Source organism: Pelophylax lessonae, assembly GCF_965119305.1.
Source record: "Pelophylax lessonae genome assembly, chromosome: 6".
Lineage (NCBI taxonomy): Eukaryota > Metazoa > Chordata > Amphibia > Anura > Ranidae > Pelophylax > Pelophylax lessonae.
The window spans coordinates 96,780,653-96,800,293 of record NC_138773.1 but is presented as its reverse complement, the minus strand read 5'-3'; the positions used below and the strand labels follow the sequence as shown (position 1 = coordinate 96,800,293).

Here is a 19,641-nt window from a genome sequence, read left to right as displayed (position 1 = left end):
TGTAAAGTGCTGTGCAAAATGTTGGGACTATATAAATCCTGAATGATAATAATAGTAATGTAGAAGAGGAATGGAGGAAGTGGACAAAACATTTATCAGGGTTACATTGTCAACAGAATAATAGTAGCGCTGAAACACTATATAAGAGTTCCTAAAATAGACAGTGGATGTCCACTAAAATAACAGTGTGGTAAAAAACTTAGTCCTCACAGTCTTTAATTGACTAATACCATAAGTCTATTAACGGGTGAATTTAAACATCAATCCCCCTTCCAGATCTTCAATAAACATGAAAGTCCAATGTTATTAACGGTAGTTGTTGGGTAAGTACTGCAAAACCTCTGTGTAGTCTGGTCAGGTCACCACAAATCCACCACCAAGTGCAGGGGGACAATAAGAAATGGCCACTCACCGGATAGATATGCTCACCTACTCTCATAAGTGAGCACCACTCGCATAATGATCACAAATCCACATGTCACCATAGGATAGGTTAAATCGAGCAAGAGATGGTTCCCAATCCAGTGTAGTGTCCCTTTTCTGCCAATGTTTCCCAAATATGTGGAAAATAAACAGATATCTCCACTCGTAAAGCCTTCTGTATGCTAAACACCCTTGGGGCGTGGCCAGACGACGCACCCAATCGTGGTTTACGGCAGCAAAGGTCATCCGGAACTAGCCGATCTGGCGTGGAGCCACATCGGATTAGGAGAGGGGGTCCCGATACTGCCTTTATGAGATATGCTGTGATTTATCCAACTACAAGTGAGTGCATTATGTGTTGTTTTACTTTGGAATAAAGCCTTATGAGACGTATTGCACTAGTGGAGATATCTGTTTATTTTCCACATATTTGGGAGACATTGGCAGAAAAGGGACACTACACTGGATTGGGAACCATCTCTTGCTCGATTTAACCTATCCTATGACATGTGGATTTGTGATCATTATGCGAGTGGTGCTCACTTATGAGAGTAGGTGAGCATATCTATCCGGTGAGTGGCCATTTCTTTTTGTCCCCCTGCACTTGGTGGTGGATTTGTGGTGACCTGACCAGACTACACGGAGGTTTTGCAGTACTTACCCAACAACTACCGTTAATAACATTGGACTTTCATGTTTATTGAAGATCTGGAAGGGGGATTGATGTTTAAATTCACCCGTTAATAGACTTATGGTATTAGTCAATTAAAGACTGTGAGGACTAAGTTTTTTACCACACTGTTATTTTAGTGGACATCCACTGTCTATTTTAGGAACTCTTATATAGTGTTTCAGCGCTACTATTATTCTGTTGACATTGTTACCAAATATTCATATTTGTTCAAGTAGCAGCTTCAGGGGTATCATTTTATTACCAGCAGTTGCTGGTGCATCCTAAAGCGCGGAGATAGTCACACAGTTTGGGCGGTAACTGAGGATTATTATTTTATCATATCAGGGTTACATATTGTACTGCTTGGTAGCCAATCCCTCACTGAAAAGAAAGGAGGTAAAACTCTAAATTTTTTGTTTGTAGAAAGTTTAAACGTACTCATCCTCCCAGTACCCAGCGTGCATTTCTCTGCGCACCAGGCCATCCACTAAGAGGTGTCTTTATTAAAAAAAAAATGTGCATAGCTCTCCATTCATTAAAGCATGTAAATTCATTCTGTGTAAATAGGGGAAAAAAAACAAACATTCTTAGGTTACATTCTCTGCAAATAAAATGTTATTTGTTAAAAAAAAAAAAAAAAGTGCAAATGGGAAAAATACCACATTATGGCTACCAAATGGAGCTGAGGAGCATATTTCTTTCATATGATACTGATAGTCATTTAGTGTTCGTAATGCCATATTTTCCCCATTCACACTTTTTTTCAATGAATAACATTTGATTCACAGAGAATTTAGCCTGAGAACACTGATTTTGCCCCATTCACACAGAATGAATTTTTTTTTTTAATACACCCCTAAGTGTTCCAAACTGATACAGCATTAAGGAGATAATTGCATTCATATTTCAAACTAGATGTTAAAATCTTTAAATCTAACTGACTACTTTATAAAAGAAGTACTCATTTTTGGAGGCATTGCTGTAAATGTGGTATGCTGCTTGGATTTATATAGTGATTTACACAACATTTTATTTTAAAATGTTATTTTTCATTCTCAATAGCCTAAAGCTATACTAAACTATACTGGACTGGAAGATCGAAGGGCATCTATATACTCACAGAAATAAAAGGGAACAAGGGGAGGTGGGCTCCAGATTGGTCAGTGTGGAACTGCAGTCTACTTCCAGAACCTGAAACCAGCTTATCCTCACTTACCCCTCAACCCCAATCTTCTCTTGAAGAGGAATTGTTTTGTCATCCCCTATACCTGGAAACCAGACCTAACATGACCATAACACATCTGCAGTGCAGGGGCAAAGGGTGAGGCTGGGTATTTATTACCAAGAATTAGCTGTCCTGTGGTACCTTAAATTGGAAACCAACTACAGCATAATACTTTGATCAAATGGCAATGGTCAAGTTATTCAGGCTGACAAAACACACATGCTCACATATTTCTATACATCTTTTTGTGTCATCATTGTGAAAAACGGTTTGTGATCAAGATTTCATTGGTTCTTGAATGCGATAAAAGGGGAGCAGACGTCACATGCTTTCCCTGAAAGGAACAGACCACTTGCAAATGCGGATTGTGGGAAAATTGGAGCGTGGCCATAACCCAACCTTTGGGGAATACTTTTATACAGGTATCTTTGAAACATTAATGTGAAATGTGGACTTAGGGGTTTATTTACTAAAAGGTAAATCCACTCTGCACTACAAGTGCACTTGGAAGTGCAGTCGCTGTAGATCTAAGGGGAAGATCTGAAATGAGGGGAAGCTCTGCTAATCATCCAGGTATGTGCATTCAAAAATGCGTTTTTTATTTTCCTTGCATGTCCCCCTCGGATCTACAGCGACTGCACTTCCAAGTGCACTTGTAGTGCAGGGTAGATTTGCCATTAGTAAATCACCCCCATTGTATTTCAAAGGTGAACTACTACTTTAAGCCAGCACAAATGGTGCAAGCAGTACTGCTGAAGATGCTTGATTGTAATCAGAAAAGTTCTTGAGGTTAGTACACAGTCTGTAAATGCTTTACTAAACATTGATTCAATGAGGTCTGCTTCATTAATATATTGGATTGTCTTCCGCTGCCACTAAATATAATCGAACAGTAATTATTTTAGGTCTTGTTCAGATATTTCAGTGCTTATAACAACCTTCATTGCATGCATTTAAAAAAATGGTTAAAAAAAAGTGCATGGCTCTGATTTCAGTAAACTGAAATCCTATTGGGGGCTATGTATTGATGGTCTTTACATTGCTTTATGAAATAAGTCTTCATATACTGCATAATAATATAAAAGCCACTTGCGCCACTGTTAATAAGTTGATGTGATCTGTGGCATAAGCTGCTGCTTCAAAAATCCCCAAGGGTGAAAGACAAATGTAGCTATAGGCAGCGCTAAATCCTCCTACCTACTGTATTATTCCAATATGTGCAAAAATTGCTGTGCAAACAAACCATATAATATTTATTCATCAAAGGTGCAATACCTGAAAATGCAAAGTTTATAACCATAAATTCATCAAAAAAATTCCTAAAGGTGCAGTGCTATATAAAGTGCTTTTCTGTGCTACAATTGCAATATATTGTATATGTAATTCGGACCATATAATAATCAGTATAGGTGCAATATTAAGATGCAATAATTAGTGCAACAATTGCGTACTCAAATGTATATGCATATAAAGGTGCACAGAACTATACATATGAAAATGTAAACAATGAATAGTCCAAATAATAATAAGTCCCTTGTGCAAAATATAAACAGCCCAAACGTGGTGACTGTGCGTGAATGCAAACAGTAGTGGTGGCACCCTCCGAATCACCGCCAAACTGTGGTAGAAATGCAGACTCACCAGATGGTGTTGATCTTTGTTGGCATATGTCAACTAAAAATCAATATACACTTAGGGGTCTCCATGTACTGGATGGCTTGTATCCCAATGTATGGATGGATGGATTTCCTGTGGATGGTCTCAGAGGGCGAGATAAGGAAGAGGACGCCTCATGGTGTAGTAATAAACGTTCTGGGCCCGCTCTGACCCGCATACCGATCTACCTTACTTCCGGGATCGGCGCGGCTCCCTGTACTGGTTACAGTTAACGGCAAGGCACCGGACAGACCAAGGGAAACAGTGCGGGTTACCGCACATTATACTGAACAGTGTCGGCTGGATTTGCACATTTTATATATATTTTTATATATCTTTTTACCAAATAAACTTGGATTATTTTTAACTTACTACACCATGAGGAGTCCTCTTCCTTATCTCGCCCTCTGAGACCATCCACAGGAAATCCATCCATCCATTTGAGTACACAATTGTTGCACTAATTATTGCACCTTAATATTGCACCTATACTTATTATTATATGGTCCGAATTACATATACATTATATTGCAATTGTAGCACAGAAAAGTACTTTATATAGCACTGCACCTTTAGGAATTTTTTTGATGAATTTATGGTTATAGACTTTGCATTTCAGGTATTGCACCTTTGATGAATAATATTATATGGTTTGTTTGCAGTTTGCACAGCAATTTTTGCACATATTGCAATAATACAGTAGGTAGGAGGATTTAGCGCTGCCTATATCTACATTTTTGTTTTACATATACTGCAGTCTTGTTTCTTCTTATACCTGCACAATTGTTTTTTCCCCATTTCTTACCTTTGGCCCTGTTTTTTCCATAGAACCTTCTTTAATAAAGTTCCTTGTCAGCTTTGGCACCAACTGAAAATGGAAGAAAAATCATAAACATGAATCACAACCATACTGATAACATGAATAAATGCTGCAAATATCAATGTTAGCTCACAGTCTGCAGCCATATCTTAAATGGTTCAATATCTGCAAGTCATGTGATTGGTTCACGGTTCACCTACAACAATCTGGGCCTGTAGCAGTAAGCTCTTCAACAATAATAAACGTAAGACCTAAGGCGCAAAGTGGAGGCTTTAAAGGGGAGAGCTCAGCCTTAGCAGAAGGTGATGGAGGCTTGGAAGACCTCCAAGCAAGCCTACCCCTTACCAAGGAAGCCTTAGCGGGACTGCTGGCTAAAATGGAATCCTTGAAATTGGATATAGCAGCAGTTCAGGCAGATATTGGACAGGTACTCGGCCGTGTGGAGGGGAGGATAGATGTACATGATCGATTATTGGATGAACTGAGTAAACGGACAAAGCTACTGCAGAGAGCTAATCGCTCCCTACTATATTAATTAGAAAAATCAGGAGAATCGAAGTCGAAGGAAAAATGTGCGAATTAAGGACTTACAAGAGAAACAGGGGAAGGAAGACCTGAGAACAGTAGTGCGGGGTCTCTTTAATCCTATGCTTCGGAAGGAGCCCCCAGAAACCATAAAGATCGACAGAGTGCACAAGGTGGGAGGATACCAAAGCCAGGGTGGGGGCGCCCCAAGAGAAGTGATTATAAGGTTTCACTATGTATAAGAAAAGATGATAATTATGGAAAAAGCCCAGCATTCTTATGGGATTACTTTAGAAGGAGTGAACCTACAGCTATATGCTGATCTGTTGGTTGAGACCATGGCAAAGAGGAGACTTCTTAAACCCCTGACAGAACAGCTGCGGGCTTCTAATACCCCCTATCGCTGGGATTTCCCAGCCTGCCTCAAAGTGAAAAAAGATGGCCGCATAGTGGTCTTGAGATTCCCAGAAGATTTGGCAGAATTTTGTAACAAACTGAACCTACCACTCCTGGCTTTAAAATGGTGGTCTCAGGTGGGGAGAGGAGCGGGGGGCAGGAGGGGAGAAGAGAATAGGTGGATGGAGGGGAACAGAACGGGTGGGTGGAACGCAGGGATATTTCTTTTCCTTCTGCCTCCCCCCTTCTCTCGCCTCTTCTCCCTTTCTCTTTCTCGGGAAGGGGAGGGCTTGCCGATCCAGAGGGTTGGGTCGGGTCAGAATGCCAGAGTGGTTGCTCCTTTTGAAAGTATCACCAGGTCCAGACAAGGAATAAGATCTTGACAATAGTTCAGACCTCCGAGTGGTTAACCTCTTGGGAAGGGTGCTGCGGTTGGGGTGGGGGGGTTGGTTTTCTCTCTTCCTTTCCATACAGGACATTTCTTCAGAAAGCATGTGTTAGCTGCTGCTGTGGCTGCCTATGGCTTTGGTTAATTTAGTATCATATAATGTTAGGGGTTTGAATACACCTAGCAAAAGGTATAAGGTAACTAATGAACTACATCATTATGGGGTGGGAGTGGCCTGCTTACAGGAAACACACATTACACATGCTTCAGAGATTAAATTATCATCCCATTTTTTCCCTATGTGGTTTTATGGTGAGTCGGTTTCGAGTTGTTCACGAGGAGTGGCAATTGGATTAGACAGATATACCATGTTCACGCTAAAGGAGCAGCTGGCAGATCCCAAGGGGAGGTTTTTGATTATTAAGGGAAAACTATTCCATATGGAGTGTACTATTGCAAACATTTACTCCCCATAATAGAGAGCCAAATAAGTTCCTGAGAAAAATTCCGAAAAAGTTAAACGATATTTAAAGAAGGGAGGCCTATAGTAGCAGGAGACCTTAACATGGGGTTGGACCCACATATAGACTCATCGACAGGGCTCTCTAGTCTCCCAATACAATGGCAGAATGAAATTAGAAGGTTATTGGGGGAATGTCAGTAGGTGAATGCCTGGAGGGTCAGACACCCAAAATTAAGAGATTATAGTTGATATTCCTCAGCACATGGCTCCTACTCAAGGATTGATTAAATTTTTAAAGAGCACCAACTATTAACTTCCCTCAAGGACGTGACCCTTAAGCCCAGTACACTTTCTGACCATGCCCCAGTGATTGCCCAGTTAGATTTACTAATAGCAACAGCCAGTGAAAGGGCCTGGAAACTGAATGATTCGCTCATTCAGGATCCAAAGATAACCAAGAAGGTGGAAAAGGAACTGGAGAGCTTTTTTTGCTATTAATAATACATCAGAGATTTCATGGACTATTCTGTGGGAAAAACGCATAAGGCTTATATAAGGGGGATATTAATAGGCATCGGGACACAAAGAAAGAAGGAAAAAAAGGAGAAAAAGAACCAGTTACTTAGGGAGATACACTTTTTGGAATGGACTAGACCCAATAGCATCCCAAAGCAGCGAGAATTGAGAAGAGGTGAAACTGACAGCACTTATGGACCAGGAGACAAAGAACGCATTTCATATAGTCATGAAAGAAAAATTCCAATAGGGAAATAAACCCGGGAAATGGCTAGCAAAAGCAGAGAAAAAAAACAAATCTTATACCTCCAAAAATAAAAACGAGAACGGGGAAATAGTAAATTCATCCCCTGATATCGCCTAGGTATTTCACTCATACTATAGTCAGCTCTATAATGTCAGATAGAAAGAGCAAGGTAGAGAAAGTGGAAAGGAAGAGCATGGCCATGAGGGAATATCTGCGAGAGCTTGATCTCCCAAGATTACCTAAGGAGAAGCTAGAGGATTTAGAGTGGGGTGGGCAATAAAGAATATTGCCCTGGGGAAGAGCCCAGGCCCTGATGGGTATTCTATTATGTATTATACAAGATTTTGAAAAAATCCTAAAGTTCCTAAACTATGTACATATTTTAATACAGTGGGGAAAAGAGAGAATTTAAGGGAAGATCTTTGCTCACTTACATAACTCCTATTTTGAAGGAGGGGAAAGAACCCACTGCATCCACAAGCTACAGACCAATTCCCTTTTAACCACTTAAGCCCCGGAGGATTTGGCTGCTAAAAGACCAGGGGTATTTTGCGATTCGGCACTGTGTGAATTTAATGGACAATTGCGTGGTCGTGCGACGCTGTACTTAAACAAATTTGACGTCCTTTTTTTCCCACAAACAGAGCTTTCTTTTGGTGGTATTTGATCACCTGTGCGATTTTTTGATCACGCGCTATAAACAAAAAAAAAGCGTCAATTTTGCAAAAATAATATTTTTCACATTTTTTTATATGAAATTCCCCCCCAAAAAAAGTAAAAATCAAAATTTTTTAACATTTTCGGCCAATTTGTTTTATGCTACATAAGGAAGGCAAGAGCTGCGCTGTAATTGAGGGTGCACAAAATGGGGTAGATTTGGAAAACACGGGTACATCGGGATTTGGCCAATAACATGAGCACACTGACTAGGAATGCTATATATGGGATAGTATATGTAGAATGGCTCACTGGAATTAGAATGCACCTCTGATATTTCTCTTGTGGGTAACAGGAGAGCACTTACTTGTGTTCACTTGTGACCCAGAATCGTCCTTCAGTGGGATAAAGCCTGCTGTTGGCTGATGTCACAGAGCCGCTCCAGGCTCTGGAAGGATACCAACCATACTGTCAGGATCCAACCCATGATCCACACAGCTGCCTAATTGACAGCTGGCTCTGACTCTGAGTACTTGGCTGAGAGCCGAAGCCCGCGTATGCCCACCCCCTCTCCAGCTTGGCACTCCAGTGGGGGGCAGAGCAGAGAGCGGCGACTGACAGTCACCGCCCTCTGCTCATAACTGATTGAGAATTGAGTAATCAGCATTCATGTAATTGCTCAGTTCTCAGGCTTAGAGCTGGCTGGGGACAGATGCTGCAGCATAGAGGGGAGTACATAAATTTGTTTTTTAAACAATCCCAAACTTCTCCTTTAATCCTGGGACATACATTCATATGCTTTAGCATACACTAAAGCCCCATAGGTTGCAAACTTATGTCAACCTACAGTAATCATTAACAGTCGATAGCGCTACAGGGTTCATGAGATATATTGAGGAGGATGTCCCAGCATTCATTTTTCAAAGTAAACCCAATTTTGTGATAGAAAAAATGAGGGAGCCAGGGGGAACATTGTCCGCTGAACAGCAGCGCTCTTGAGGTATTCTGAGAGCCACTGATCAAGCACGTATGAGCACATTATTGCCCCCTACACAATATGAGAAAACCAGACAAACTATCGGCTGGTTTTCCTCAAGGTTTCCCAGCAAGTCGGAATCAAGGTTAGAAGTAACGTATGAAAATTCTTGTACAACAAAGGCTTTTTTTTGTTATTTGTTGTTTTAGATCATGTGAAGTCCTTCATAGCGGGCATTTCTCGTACAAAAATTGTAAGAAAATGGTACACAATAAATTAAATTTGTTCGTTCTGTTCCTGTACGAGAAAAAATTTGGAGCTTGTCCCTTTGGAAATTTTCATTTGGAAGGTCAAAATCAGCTGTCAAAAGTTGTGTACACACTATCAGAAAATCGTAAAATCATTTCTCGGAAGAAAATGTTCACCCGATTTTCTTATAGTGTGTACGGGGCATTAGTATAAGCAAATGTTTTTACAATACATGAACTGAGTAAATCATTGATGAAGCATAGCTGAGATAGTCTAAGCTTGACAATCAGATAAAATGGTTTTGGAATATACAAGCACACTTACATCAAGATCTCCAGCCCCTGGATAAGCCACCTGTAAGTAGTGAAACCGTGCTGCTCGTATTGCATTAAACCAATCCACAATCTCCTGTTTAAAAGAAAATGAAACAATAATTTATCTACTTAATGTAACAACATTTTATTAAATTCTGCATTTAAATGGGAGGTGCAGTGTACCTACAGACTAATAAAAGCAGTAGTAAAATTCACTCTCCATTAAACATAAAAACAAAGGAAAATGGCACTCGGGTTCTCCCTGCCAGAGGGTCACCCTCTCTGCTCAAAGGTAGGATGGAATGACTGCACAGGATAAGACACTGATGTGCCTGCTCTGCCTAAATATCAGTTCCCCAATGTGTATTCTTTATGGCTTTAAGCACCATTGTTCATATAGCTTTTGTATTCTGCAGAATATAGGTCTGCTTCAATTAAATGTGTACAAAACAAAACACCTAAGATGGGTCAACGCAAAACAAGAGTTTACATAGGGAGACATACAATTATATAGAGAAACCACATGGTGGCACTAGTGTGCCAGGCACCAGAGTCTTGAATCTTATTTGGGGAGTCGGTATAGCAACAAGCCAACTCCCGGTGGCTACACCCTAAACAGGTGCTTGCTGGATGCTGTCTTTGATTTGTGATGCCGATTAGAACTGATATGAAAGGGCAAAAAGCTTCCAGATTCATTACTAATTTCTTCTTATTTCTCCTTTCACTGACAGTTGCACAAATATGTCTGACATGGCAGCAGGAAATTAAAAGCCAGATTGTTGCAGAATATTAAATCACGGCATTCCTATATTGGTTTTATAAATAAATGATGTAGCACAACTCAGGCCTGGCTTACTTCAGAGCAAGGACTCCGCCCTAAACCTATTGGTTGCAACACCCTGGAAGTTTTTACACATGAAATGCAGGAATTGTTTATTGGTTGTATAATATAGAATGATGTAGAAAGAACGCTAGGGTATATATCTTACAGGGAAAGAAAATGTAAAGCGTAAAAGTACTTTTAAAACATCTTAAACCAGAACTCCAGGAATTCACTTTTCTGCAAACCTTCATCAGTCCTGCTTGGCTCCATGTAAGTATTCATATCTGATATCCGGAGGGCCACTAAGGATGGAGTTAATGACTGTAGTAGTTCGCGCTACAGCTTCCGGGTGCTACTCCAGTGGTTCCCCTCTGCACATTGACCACCATTCAGAGAACACCCTGTATTTTCTTCAAAGAATACAAGGTGTTCTCGTATTGGACGAGGATAAATCAAGATGTCATCCGCCCCTCCTCTTCACCTCCTCCGTTCAAAGAATATAGCACAGAATTTAGCAGTTTGTCTGGAGTTCTGCTTTAACCTATAACCTTTAGGCCCCATTCACACTGGAGAATGGGGCTGTGTGTGATCAGATGCAGGAGACCCAACAGACGTTCCTTGTGATTAGCTGCAGATGGAAGCCCAATTAAAACAATGGGAGGCTGATAGCTCCCACAGCTTTTTGTGGCTGCTCACATGTAATCACTCATAGAACAATTACCTACAAATCTATTCATAGCACTGTCCTAGAATCCTTTCAGTTTTACTATTTCACCAAAGAAATGTGCAATATACTCATTAAAAAAAAATTCATAAAGTAAACAACTACAGTAGATAATGCGTATAATCAAACAATGCTGCTATTAGGTTATACAATTGGGTTATACTGCCCCTACAGGAGTAGGACACTAGGCAGAAAAAAAGAACTTGACTATGGCTATAGGTAGTCCCTGGTGGTATACTCCCCCTCTCTGCTATAGGTCCTCAGTTTTGTTACAAGCAGTGTCAAAAGTATTACAACTCCATAGAGAGGTGGGTGCTGTGTCCTTCAATGAATGCAGAGAAATGGATTTTACAGTAAGTCAAAAATCCCATTTTCACTTTCGTTCATTGACGGACACAGCTCTACAGGATTCTTGAACCTTAGGGATGTCCCAAAACAGTGCCAAACATGAGGGGTGGGACACCAAAAAAAAAAAAAAAAAACCAAGGCTAAACAATAGTCAACGAGGTAACAGGAGCTCAACAAAAAAAAAAAAAACTGGAACCCACCTGAACAATACACCCCCAAAGAGGGACACACATGCAGCGTCGGCAGCGTCCAGGGAAAGGAAAGACCTAGTAGTCAGCACCAGGAGAAAAGCGGGGCTTCTCTGTAATAGCCCCCGCTCTGCAGTATGCAAAAATGGATGCAGGACTACACAAACATAGCCATCGGCCATAGAAACAAACAGGCTACAACAAAATGGCCACTGCACGTGACTCCACGAGGTTCCCAGGGACCCAAGAGGTATTTCTGGAGCCCAGGCAGCAAACTTGAGGGAAAGGGGGGAATCGGACACAGAGCCCCCATACACGTAAAGTCCCCCCCCCAGCTGATAGCCCAGTCGCCATCGGCGAACCTCCCCTGCCCCACCACACCACCAATACAGCACTATGATAGCACCATGATGGCCGCTCCAGCAGACGTCCTCTGACGAAACGCGTAGGGCGGAGTCTATTGCGTGATACGTCACCCTCGGTTCTTGGAGATCGAGCCGTGGAACGCGGAAGCTTCCCGGCGAGACATACTGATCGTGAACAACCTACACCGCGAGTCCTTACTTTTTGCTTCAATCTGATTGCATTTGTATACGGCATCATGGGGTTTCCTCTCTTGTCTTTGAGGAATTAGAGAGCCTGTATCCGCTCGTCTCACCGGAGGAACCCCTGGGATTGTTAAATGCCTGCTTCACCTCAATTGCAGTAAACAGGTTGTATGTAAGGTGCGACACCTAGTGGCCACACAGGTGGATGCAACCTCTCTTTCACTTATTGGAACTCTTATATTTTTTTGATTTGCACTCAACAGCTTCTTAGGAATAATTCCTATATTTATTTATTCTCACTACAATTTTATATAAATTTATTTTCAGTAAACACCACTGTTTCACAGATTTTTGCACTGTATAGTGTTTTTCTTGGAATAAATTATCACTGCTTCTTCATCTTTCTGTCTATTTATTTGCACATAGCACTTTGTACTTTGTCACTGCACATTGCTGTACTCAGGACATAACAACACTTGTGCACTTTATTTTATGTATATACCATTTTGATTTGGTACACTATTCTACCCAGCACTTTGTCACTCACAGGTAGCGCCCTATCAACCTTTTTTGCACTTTATTCTCACCACTAACCCCTAGGGTTTCGGTTGTTGGCAGCTTACACCTCATATACGCTATTCACATAACTCCATAGCGCTGGTCACCTCTGTTTTTTCAATACAGCACCATACCTCAGACACATCCCAGACCACCATGCTACCCCAGGTGGGGGGGGGGGGGAGAGGGGTGTGGGTGGGGCACTAGATGACTTACAGGGACCACCAGAGTACAGGGGGGTCTAACGGGAAGGAGGGGAGCACGGGGGTCCGAATGTCCCAGGGAGGGCCCCGCGTCCACCCCAAAACCCTCCAGGGGGAGAGGGGGGACAGCTACTCACCATACTGGAAACCAGGCAGGCACCGCTCCCGACAGAACCTCCTCCCCATCGAAATGGGGGGAATGTCGGCCAGGAGGACTCCTGCTGAGACCTAGTCATATGCGACCTCGCAAGGCGTTTAACTCGCAGGCCAGCCCCTATCCAGTGGGGCTATGTCGCAGCCGACCTAGCGCGGATCTGTGGTCTGAGCGTGCTCGCTTGCCAGACTGGGGTGACCACTGGATCTAGATTATCCAGCCTGTCGCCCAGTTGATTGTAGATCTTGCAGGAAAAAAACAGGAGAAAGAAAAGCCAATTAAAAAAAAAAACAATTACAAGGACCAGAGATCCCAGCAAGGAAAAAGGTCCCCTCTCCTGACTAGGCAGAAAAAAACTGAGGACCTATAGCAGAGAGAGGGAGCATACCACCAGGGACTGCCCATAGGCTTAGTCAAGTTATTTTTTATGCCTAGTCTCCTACTCCTGTAGGGGGCAGTATAACCCAATGGTTCAAGAATCCATAAGGGATGTGTCCATCCACGAACGAAAGAGAAATGCTATTTAATTCAATTATAATATTTAAAACAAACGCCCCCATTCAACCATGTCTTCACGCTTTATTTTGCTGAGAAATCGCTTAGAAAAACACCCCTAGCATTTCTGGCTGTGGCAATCTTGAGTAAGAGCAGATGTTCATGTAGCATTTACTTCCTGGAATCCATTTGCCCTTAGCTCAGGCATGTAGGCAGGAAGATGTGTTTATCGGAGAAGACCCCTCTCCCCCTCCTAAAGACTGCTGGGAAGTATAAAATCATTTACCTAGGCATGGAAAGCAGGAATTAGCTGAAGAAATTAAAAAAAAAAGTTTAAAACAGGTTATATGATATAACTTCCTATCTATTTACTAATGCTAGCAGCATAAGGATTACAAATAGTCAATGTTGATTGAGAGAGTGTAGTTCCGCTTTAATGTATGAGGTTCAGGCATCATATAGTGACTGGTCCTGGAACTTATTTAAACTGTCATAAAGGAGCTTTTAGTTTTATTTTAATATCCCAGCAACCCTCAACCATTTTTTTGGGTGCACATTGGGAAGAATATTTGCCTTGTCCTGTGCTTGAAGCAGGCTGTCATTTCTGTGCTTTAAAGTTCTGTCCCAGTGAATGAATGGCCTGATCCCCTACATCCCTTCAGTAAATGCTTGCTGGGATAGCTTATGATTACTTGGCAGGCTGAACCAGTAAGAATATACATAGGAGACATATCCTGCTTTTCTCTGTTCCCCTAACTTCAGCAAACGTTCTGTAAATGTTTCCAGATGTGAAATATTACAATTATTTTTGCATTGCTAGCACTGAAATATCTAGGTATCATGTACAGCGAAAGGTTTTGTTTTAATTACAAAAAGATGCACTTATTGTTAAAACTCACCTACTCAGCAACCTTTCTGTGACTGAGGTTTTAGATAAGGGCTCACATATACTTTTATTTCCTATAAACTGTAAAGTTGAACTGTCTTTGTAGGTGGGAGAAACTGGTACATTGGAGAAAACTGGTATTGCTAGTTGCTTGGCTGTCTTGTTCACCTATTATAATATTTTGAGTGTTTAACCCAGAACAAGTATATAGATCAGCGGTTCTGAGGTCGCTCTGACTTTCTATTTTGATTCCTTATTTCAGGTCAATCACTTAGAAAGTACTGACATCAGACACTGCCAGGCAGCTAGCATTCTTGGAAGATGGAAGCCCCCGTGTTCCTTTAAAGCTAAAATGATGGCAGGAAGCAAGCAAATGCCCAAATAGATGTGGCCTTCCATGACTAAGTATATTTACTTAATGATAAAAATGGGATATCTATTTCTGCATACTCATGTGTACAGTATGTGCATATTCTGCAGTACGTGCATTTATATACCTCAGTATGTGCATGCATATTCCACAGTATGTGCATTCATATCCCTCAGTAAGTGCATGTATATTCCTCAGTATGTGCATTCATATCCCTCAGTATGTGCATGTATATCCCTCAGTATGTGCATGCATATTCCTCCGTATGTGCATGCATATTCCTCCGTATGTGCATGCATATTCCTCCGTATGTGCATGCATATTCCTCAGTATGTGTATGCATATTCCTCAGTATGTGTATGCATATTCCTCCGTATGTGTATGCATATTCCTCAGTATGTGTATGCATATTCCTCAGTATGTGCATGCATATTCCTCAGTATGTGTATGCATATTCCTCAGTATGTGCATGCATATTCCTCAGTATGTGTATGCATATTCCTCAGTATGTGCATGCATATTCCTCCGTATGTGTATGCATATTCCTCAGTATGTGTATGCATATTCCTCAGTATGTGCATGCATATTCCTCAGTATGTGCATGCATATTCCTCAGTATGTGTATGCATATTCCTCAGTATGTGTATGCATATTCCTCAGTATGTGCATGCATATTCCTCCGTATGTGTATGCATATTCCTCAGTATGTGTATGCATATTCCTCAGTATGTGTATGCATATTCCTCAGTATGTGCATGCATATTCCTCAGTATGTGTATGCATATTCCTCAGTATGTGTATGCATATTCCTCAGTATGTGCATGCATATTCCTCCGTATGTGTATGCATATTCCTCAGTATGTGTATGCATATTCCTCAGTATGTGTATGCATATTCCTCAGTATGTGTATGCATATTCCTCAGTATGTGCATGCATATTCCTCAGTATGTACATTCATATTCTTCAGTATGTGCATGCATATTCCTCAGTATGTGCATGCATATTCCTCAGTATGTGCATGCATATTCCTGTGCATTTTTATCAGGCTATTCCAAACAGCAACATTAAAATAAAGTGTGAAACACATGAGTTTCCTACTGGTGGTGATCACTGTCATGTTGCAATGATCTGACATCTCAATTTTGCCTAAGCAAGACTGTATTAGAAATCTCTCTGCCCCTTATCATTAACCACTTCCTGACTGCTCACAGTACTAAATATATATATACATATATATATCATAAAAAAACCTATATCTCTTACTGAACATTGACCAATGTGTCTGTGTTTTGGGTGTATGTTCTTAGATGTGCATGGAGGTTAGTGATCAGATGACGTCAGTGTAAAGCTGCCCAACAGTAACGGTAAAGACACCATGTACTATCTGGTCATGCGATCATTGACAAAGATCTAGCGCAGCACTCTTTTTTCCAAACCTACTTTTATCTGTGAAAAAAGATGCCTGCTCTTCATTGGTTATCTAGAAACAAATATAAGCAGTGGGGAACTTGTTATGTAATATACATAACCAATAAAGAAAAACTATTTTGCGCTTAGTGCAAAAATATGTGTAAACAGCTGCATCTATAAAACATCAGAATACTGGATGTTAGATCTAAATACATACACATATAATAGATGCGAATCAACCCAAATAAAGTCCAAAGAAACAGATTATGTGAAAAGACATTCGAATTTCTGTGATACTCTTCATCACAGTTCATGAAACAACAAAGAGTTCAAAAAATACAATTCAAAGAGTCAGTGAAACAATGAGCCGTCCACCGAACCAGTGTAGGTATCTTGAAAAGCTGACCAAACACTTTGTGCCCTCCACCACAGGCATCAATGGCCTCTCTTACCAAATGAACTGGATCCCTGTAACAGAGATCAAACACGCATGTTCATAAATGACCATTCAGGCATCCATCCATAGTGAAAGGACTCCGCCAGCCTCAGGTTCCAAAATTGAACCAGACAGCATCCATACTCATAGAGGGGGATAGAGGAGGCACATATTGTAAAACCACCAAATGAATTTATTATAACAAAAGACAGATACTTAAAGAGGTAAAAGCAGATACAGCATGCAACAACAAATAGTAGTGCCTTGCGGGTGTCCACGCAGTGGGTGTAGCAACGTCACAGTTTAAGCCCAATGCATTTCGCTGTCAAACAGCATCATCAAGGGAACATCCTGTTCCCCTGATGACGCTGTTTGACAGCAAAATGCATCAAACAGTGTTGAAACGCTTTTACCTCTGTAAGCATGTCTTTTTTTTTATATTACCTTAGATTGTAAGCTCCCTGAGGGCAGAGATTGATATGAATGTGCAATATATATATGTAAAGCGCTGTGTAAATTGAAGGCGCTATATAAGTACCTGTAATACATAAAATAATAAATTATCTAGAGGTTTTACACTATGTGCGGCTTCTGTTCCCCTCTGAGTATGGATGCTGTCTGGTCCAATTTTGGAGCCTGCGGCAGGCGGAGTCCTTTCCCCATCGATGGATATTTGGATAGTCATTGATGGAAATGCGTGTTTGATCTCCGTTATGGGCATCCAGTTCATTTGGTAAGAGACCACTGTTGACTGTGTTGCCTGTACCTGTGCCATTGACAAAGTGTATGGTTCACTTTTCAATATGCCAACACTGGATCAGTGGATGGATAATTGTTTCACTGACTCTTTGTATTTTTTTTTTTGAACTCTAGTTGTTCCATGAACTGTATACTAAAGAGTAATCACATCACAGAAAGTCTTTTCACATAATCGGTTTCTTTGGACTTTATTTGGGTTGATGCGCACCTGTTATATGTGTATGAATATACATAACCAAAATGTAATCCTGTCACATTTTGCTCATATGTCCTAAATAAAAAACAGTTCCTATAGACATTTTCTAATTCAGGTGTTTTTACCTAAACAAGGTAACAATGCCAGCAGAGATTCAGTAGGGGAACAGCAGTTTGACAGGACAAAAAAACTTGACAAATTACTGCTGCTTTCTCCCTAATAAGCTGGTGTTGAAGGTGAAACATGCCTTCCTGGTCTATTTCTTTAGGCCCAAATATGAAACAACCAATTAAGTTCAAATTGAATTCCAGTTGTTTTTTTTTTGTTTAATAGATTCATTTGTATAGCTTGGACCAATGTAAGTCTGCATATGCCTAACCTGTGAAAACAGTGATTCACTTTAGTAGTCACCGTTATCACAGTGATCCATTCTGTCTTCTGGATCCTGTACCAAACACCTGCCCTGCTGTGTAGTAAACACATTGGGTCACTTGCTCAGCACTGGTGCCATTTAGAGAACACTTTACATTTTCTCAATGAATTCAAAGCATACTTGGATTGGATGAGCTGGAGAGACAGGGTAGTGACAGCATGACTTCACCTCATCCAATGAGAGTAAGGCTTATAATACTGAGTAAAATATAAGGTAATGGTGCTCTTGCCCTGTGGTTACTATGAAGAAGGGCAGTTAATCAGCCCGGAAGACTGCGAAGATCACTCTAGTGCGGCGGGTATGGAATATATATGTTCACATTGGTTCAAGCTGCATCAATGTAACAATGCAAAAAAGAAAGATACCTAGAATTCAGCTTTAAGAGAAAGCACTGGCCTTAGGGCGACTACAGATTGTGCCTGCATGTCCAGCAGTTATGATAGGCTTGACTAAAGATGCTGGAAAATACTTTGAAGCTATGGCATTAGAAGTCTGTGAAGATGCTCATTGATCCAGATCATAGTATAGCTATTATGAACTAAAGGGGGGTTTGGAACTTTAAATTAAGTGTACAGGGACATACGCCTCCATCCCCTAAGAGCCCTTTGACACTGAGGCACTTTTCAAGTGCTTTGGCATTAAACAAAAATGTGCCGGACAAGCTCACAAAAACCTATACCCATTGAAATCAATAAATGCTTTCACATTGGGCCGATGCGCGGACGAGGAGGTTAAAAAAATCCTGCAAGCAGCATCTTTAGAGCGTTAAAGCGCTGTTTATTGTCTTTAACATTAAGTAGCATAACATAATACTAATCAGTACATACTAGGTTTAAGGAACATTTCAATAACATGTTGCAGTTCATTTATACATAGAAACTATCATAGCAGCATAACACATTGTATTGCACAATGCAATGTGCTATGCTGCAATGATTGTTTCTATGTATACAGTGGGTACGGAAAGTATTCAGACCCCCTTAAATTTTTCACTCTTTGTTATATTGCAGCCATTTGCTAAAATCATTTAAGTTCATTCTTCTTCCTCATGAATGTACACATAGCACCCCATACTGACAGAAAAACACAGAATTGTTGACATTGTTGCAGATTTATTAAAAAAGAAAAACTGAAATATCACATGGTCCTAAGTATTCAGACCCTTTGCTGTGACACTCATCCTTGAGATGGTTCTACACCTTCATTTGAGTCCAGCTGTGTTTGATTATACTGATTGGACTTGATTAGGAAAGCCACACACCTGTCTATATAAGACCTTCCAGATCACAATGCATGTCAGAGCAAATGAGAATCATGAGGTCAAAGGAACTGCCTGAAGAGCTCAGAGACAGAATTGTGGCAAGGCACAGATCTGGCCAAGGTTACAAAAAGATTTCTGCTGCACTTAAGGTTCCTAAGAGCACAGTGGCCTCCATAATCCTCAAATGGAAGACGTTTGGGACGACCAGAACCCTTCCTAGAGCTGGCCGTCTGGCCAAACTGAGCTATCGGGGGAGAAGAGCCTTGGTGAGAGAGGTAAAGAAGAACCCAAAGATCACTGTGGCTGAGCTCCAGAGATGC

At 40.9% G+C, this 19,641-nt stretch overlaps 1 protein-coding gene across 1 annotated transcript in view; it reads right to left on the bottom strand.

Moving 5' to 3' along the window:
* Positions 1-19,641, bottom strand: part of ADAP1 (ArfGAP with dual PH domains 1) — a 304,117-nt gene that overhangs the window by 9,953 nt on the left and 274,523 nt on the right. The window contains exons 7-8 of the mRNA XM_082260649.1: positions 9,539-9,622; positions 4,783-4,845 (exon numbers count right to left, since the gene is read on the bottom strand). Coding sequence (XP_082116775.1) covers positions 4,783-4,845; positions 9,539-9,622 — 147 coding nt within the window. The remainder of the gene's footprint in view (positions 1-4,782; positions 4,846-9,538; positions 9,623-19,641) is intronic.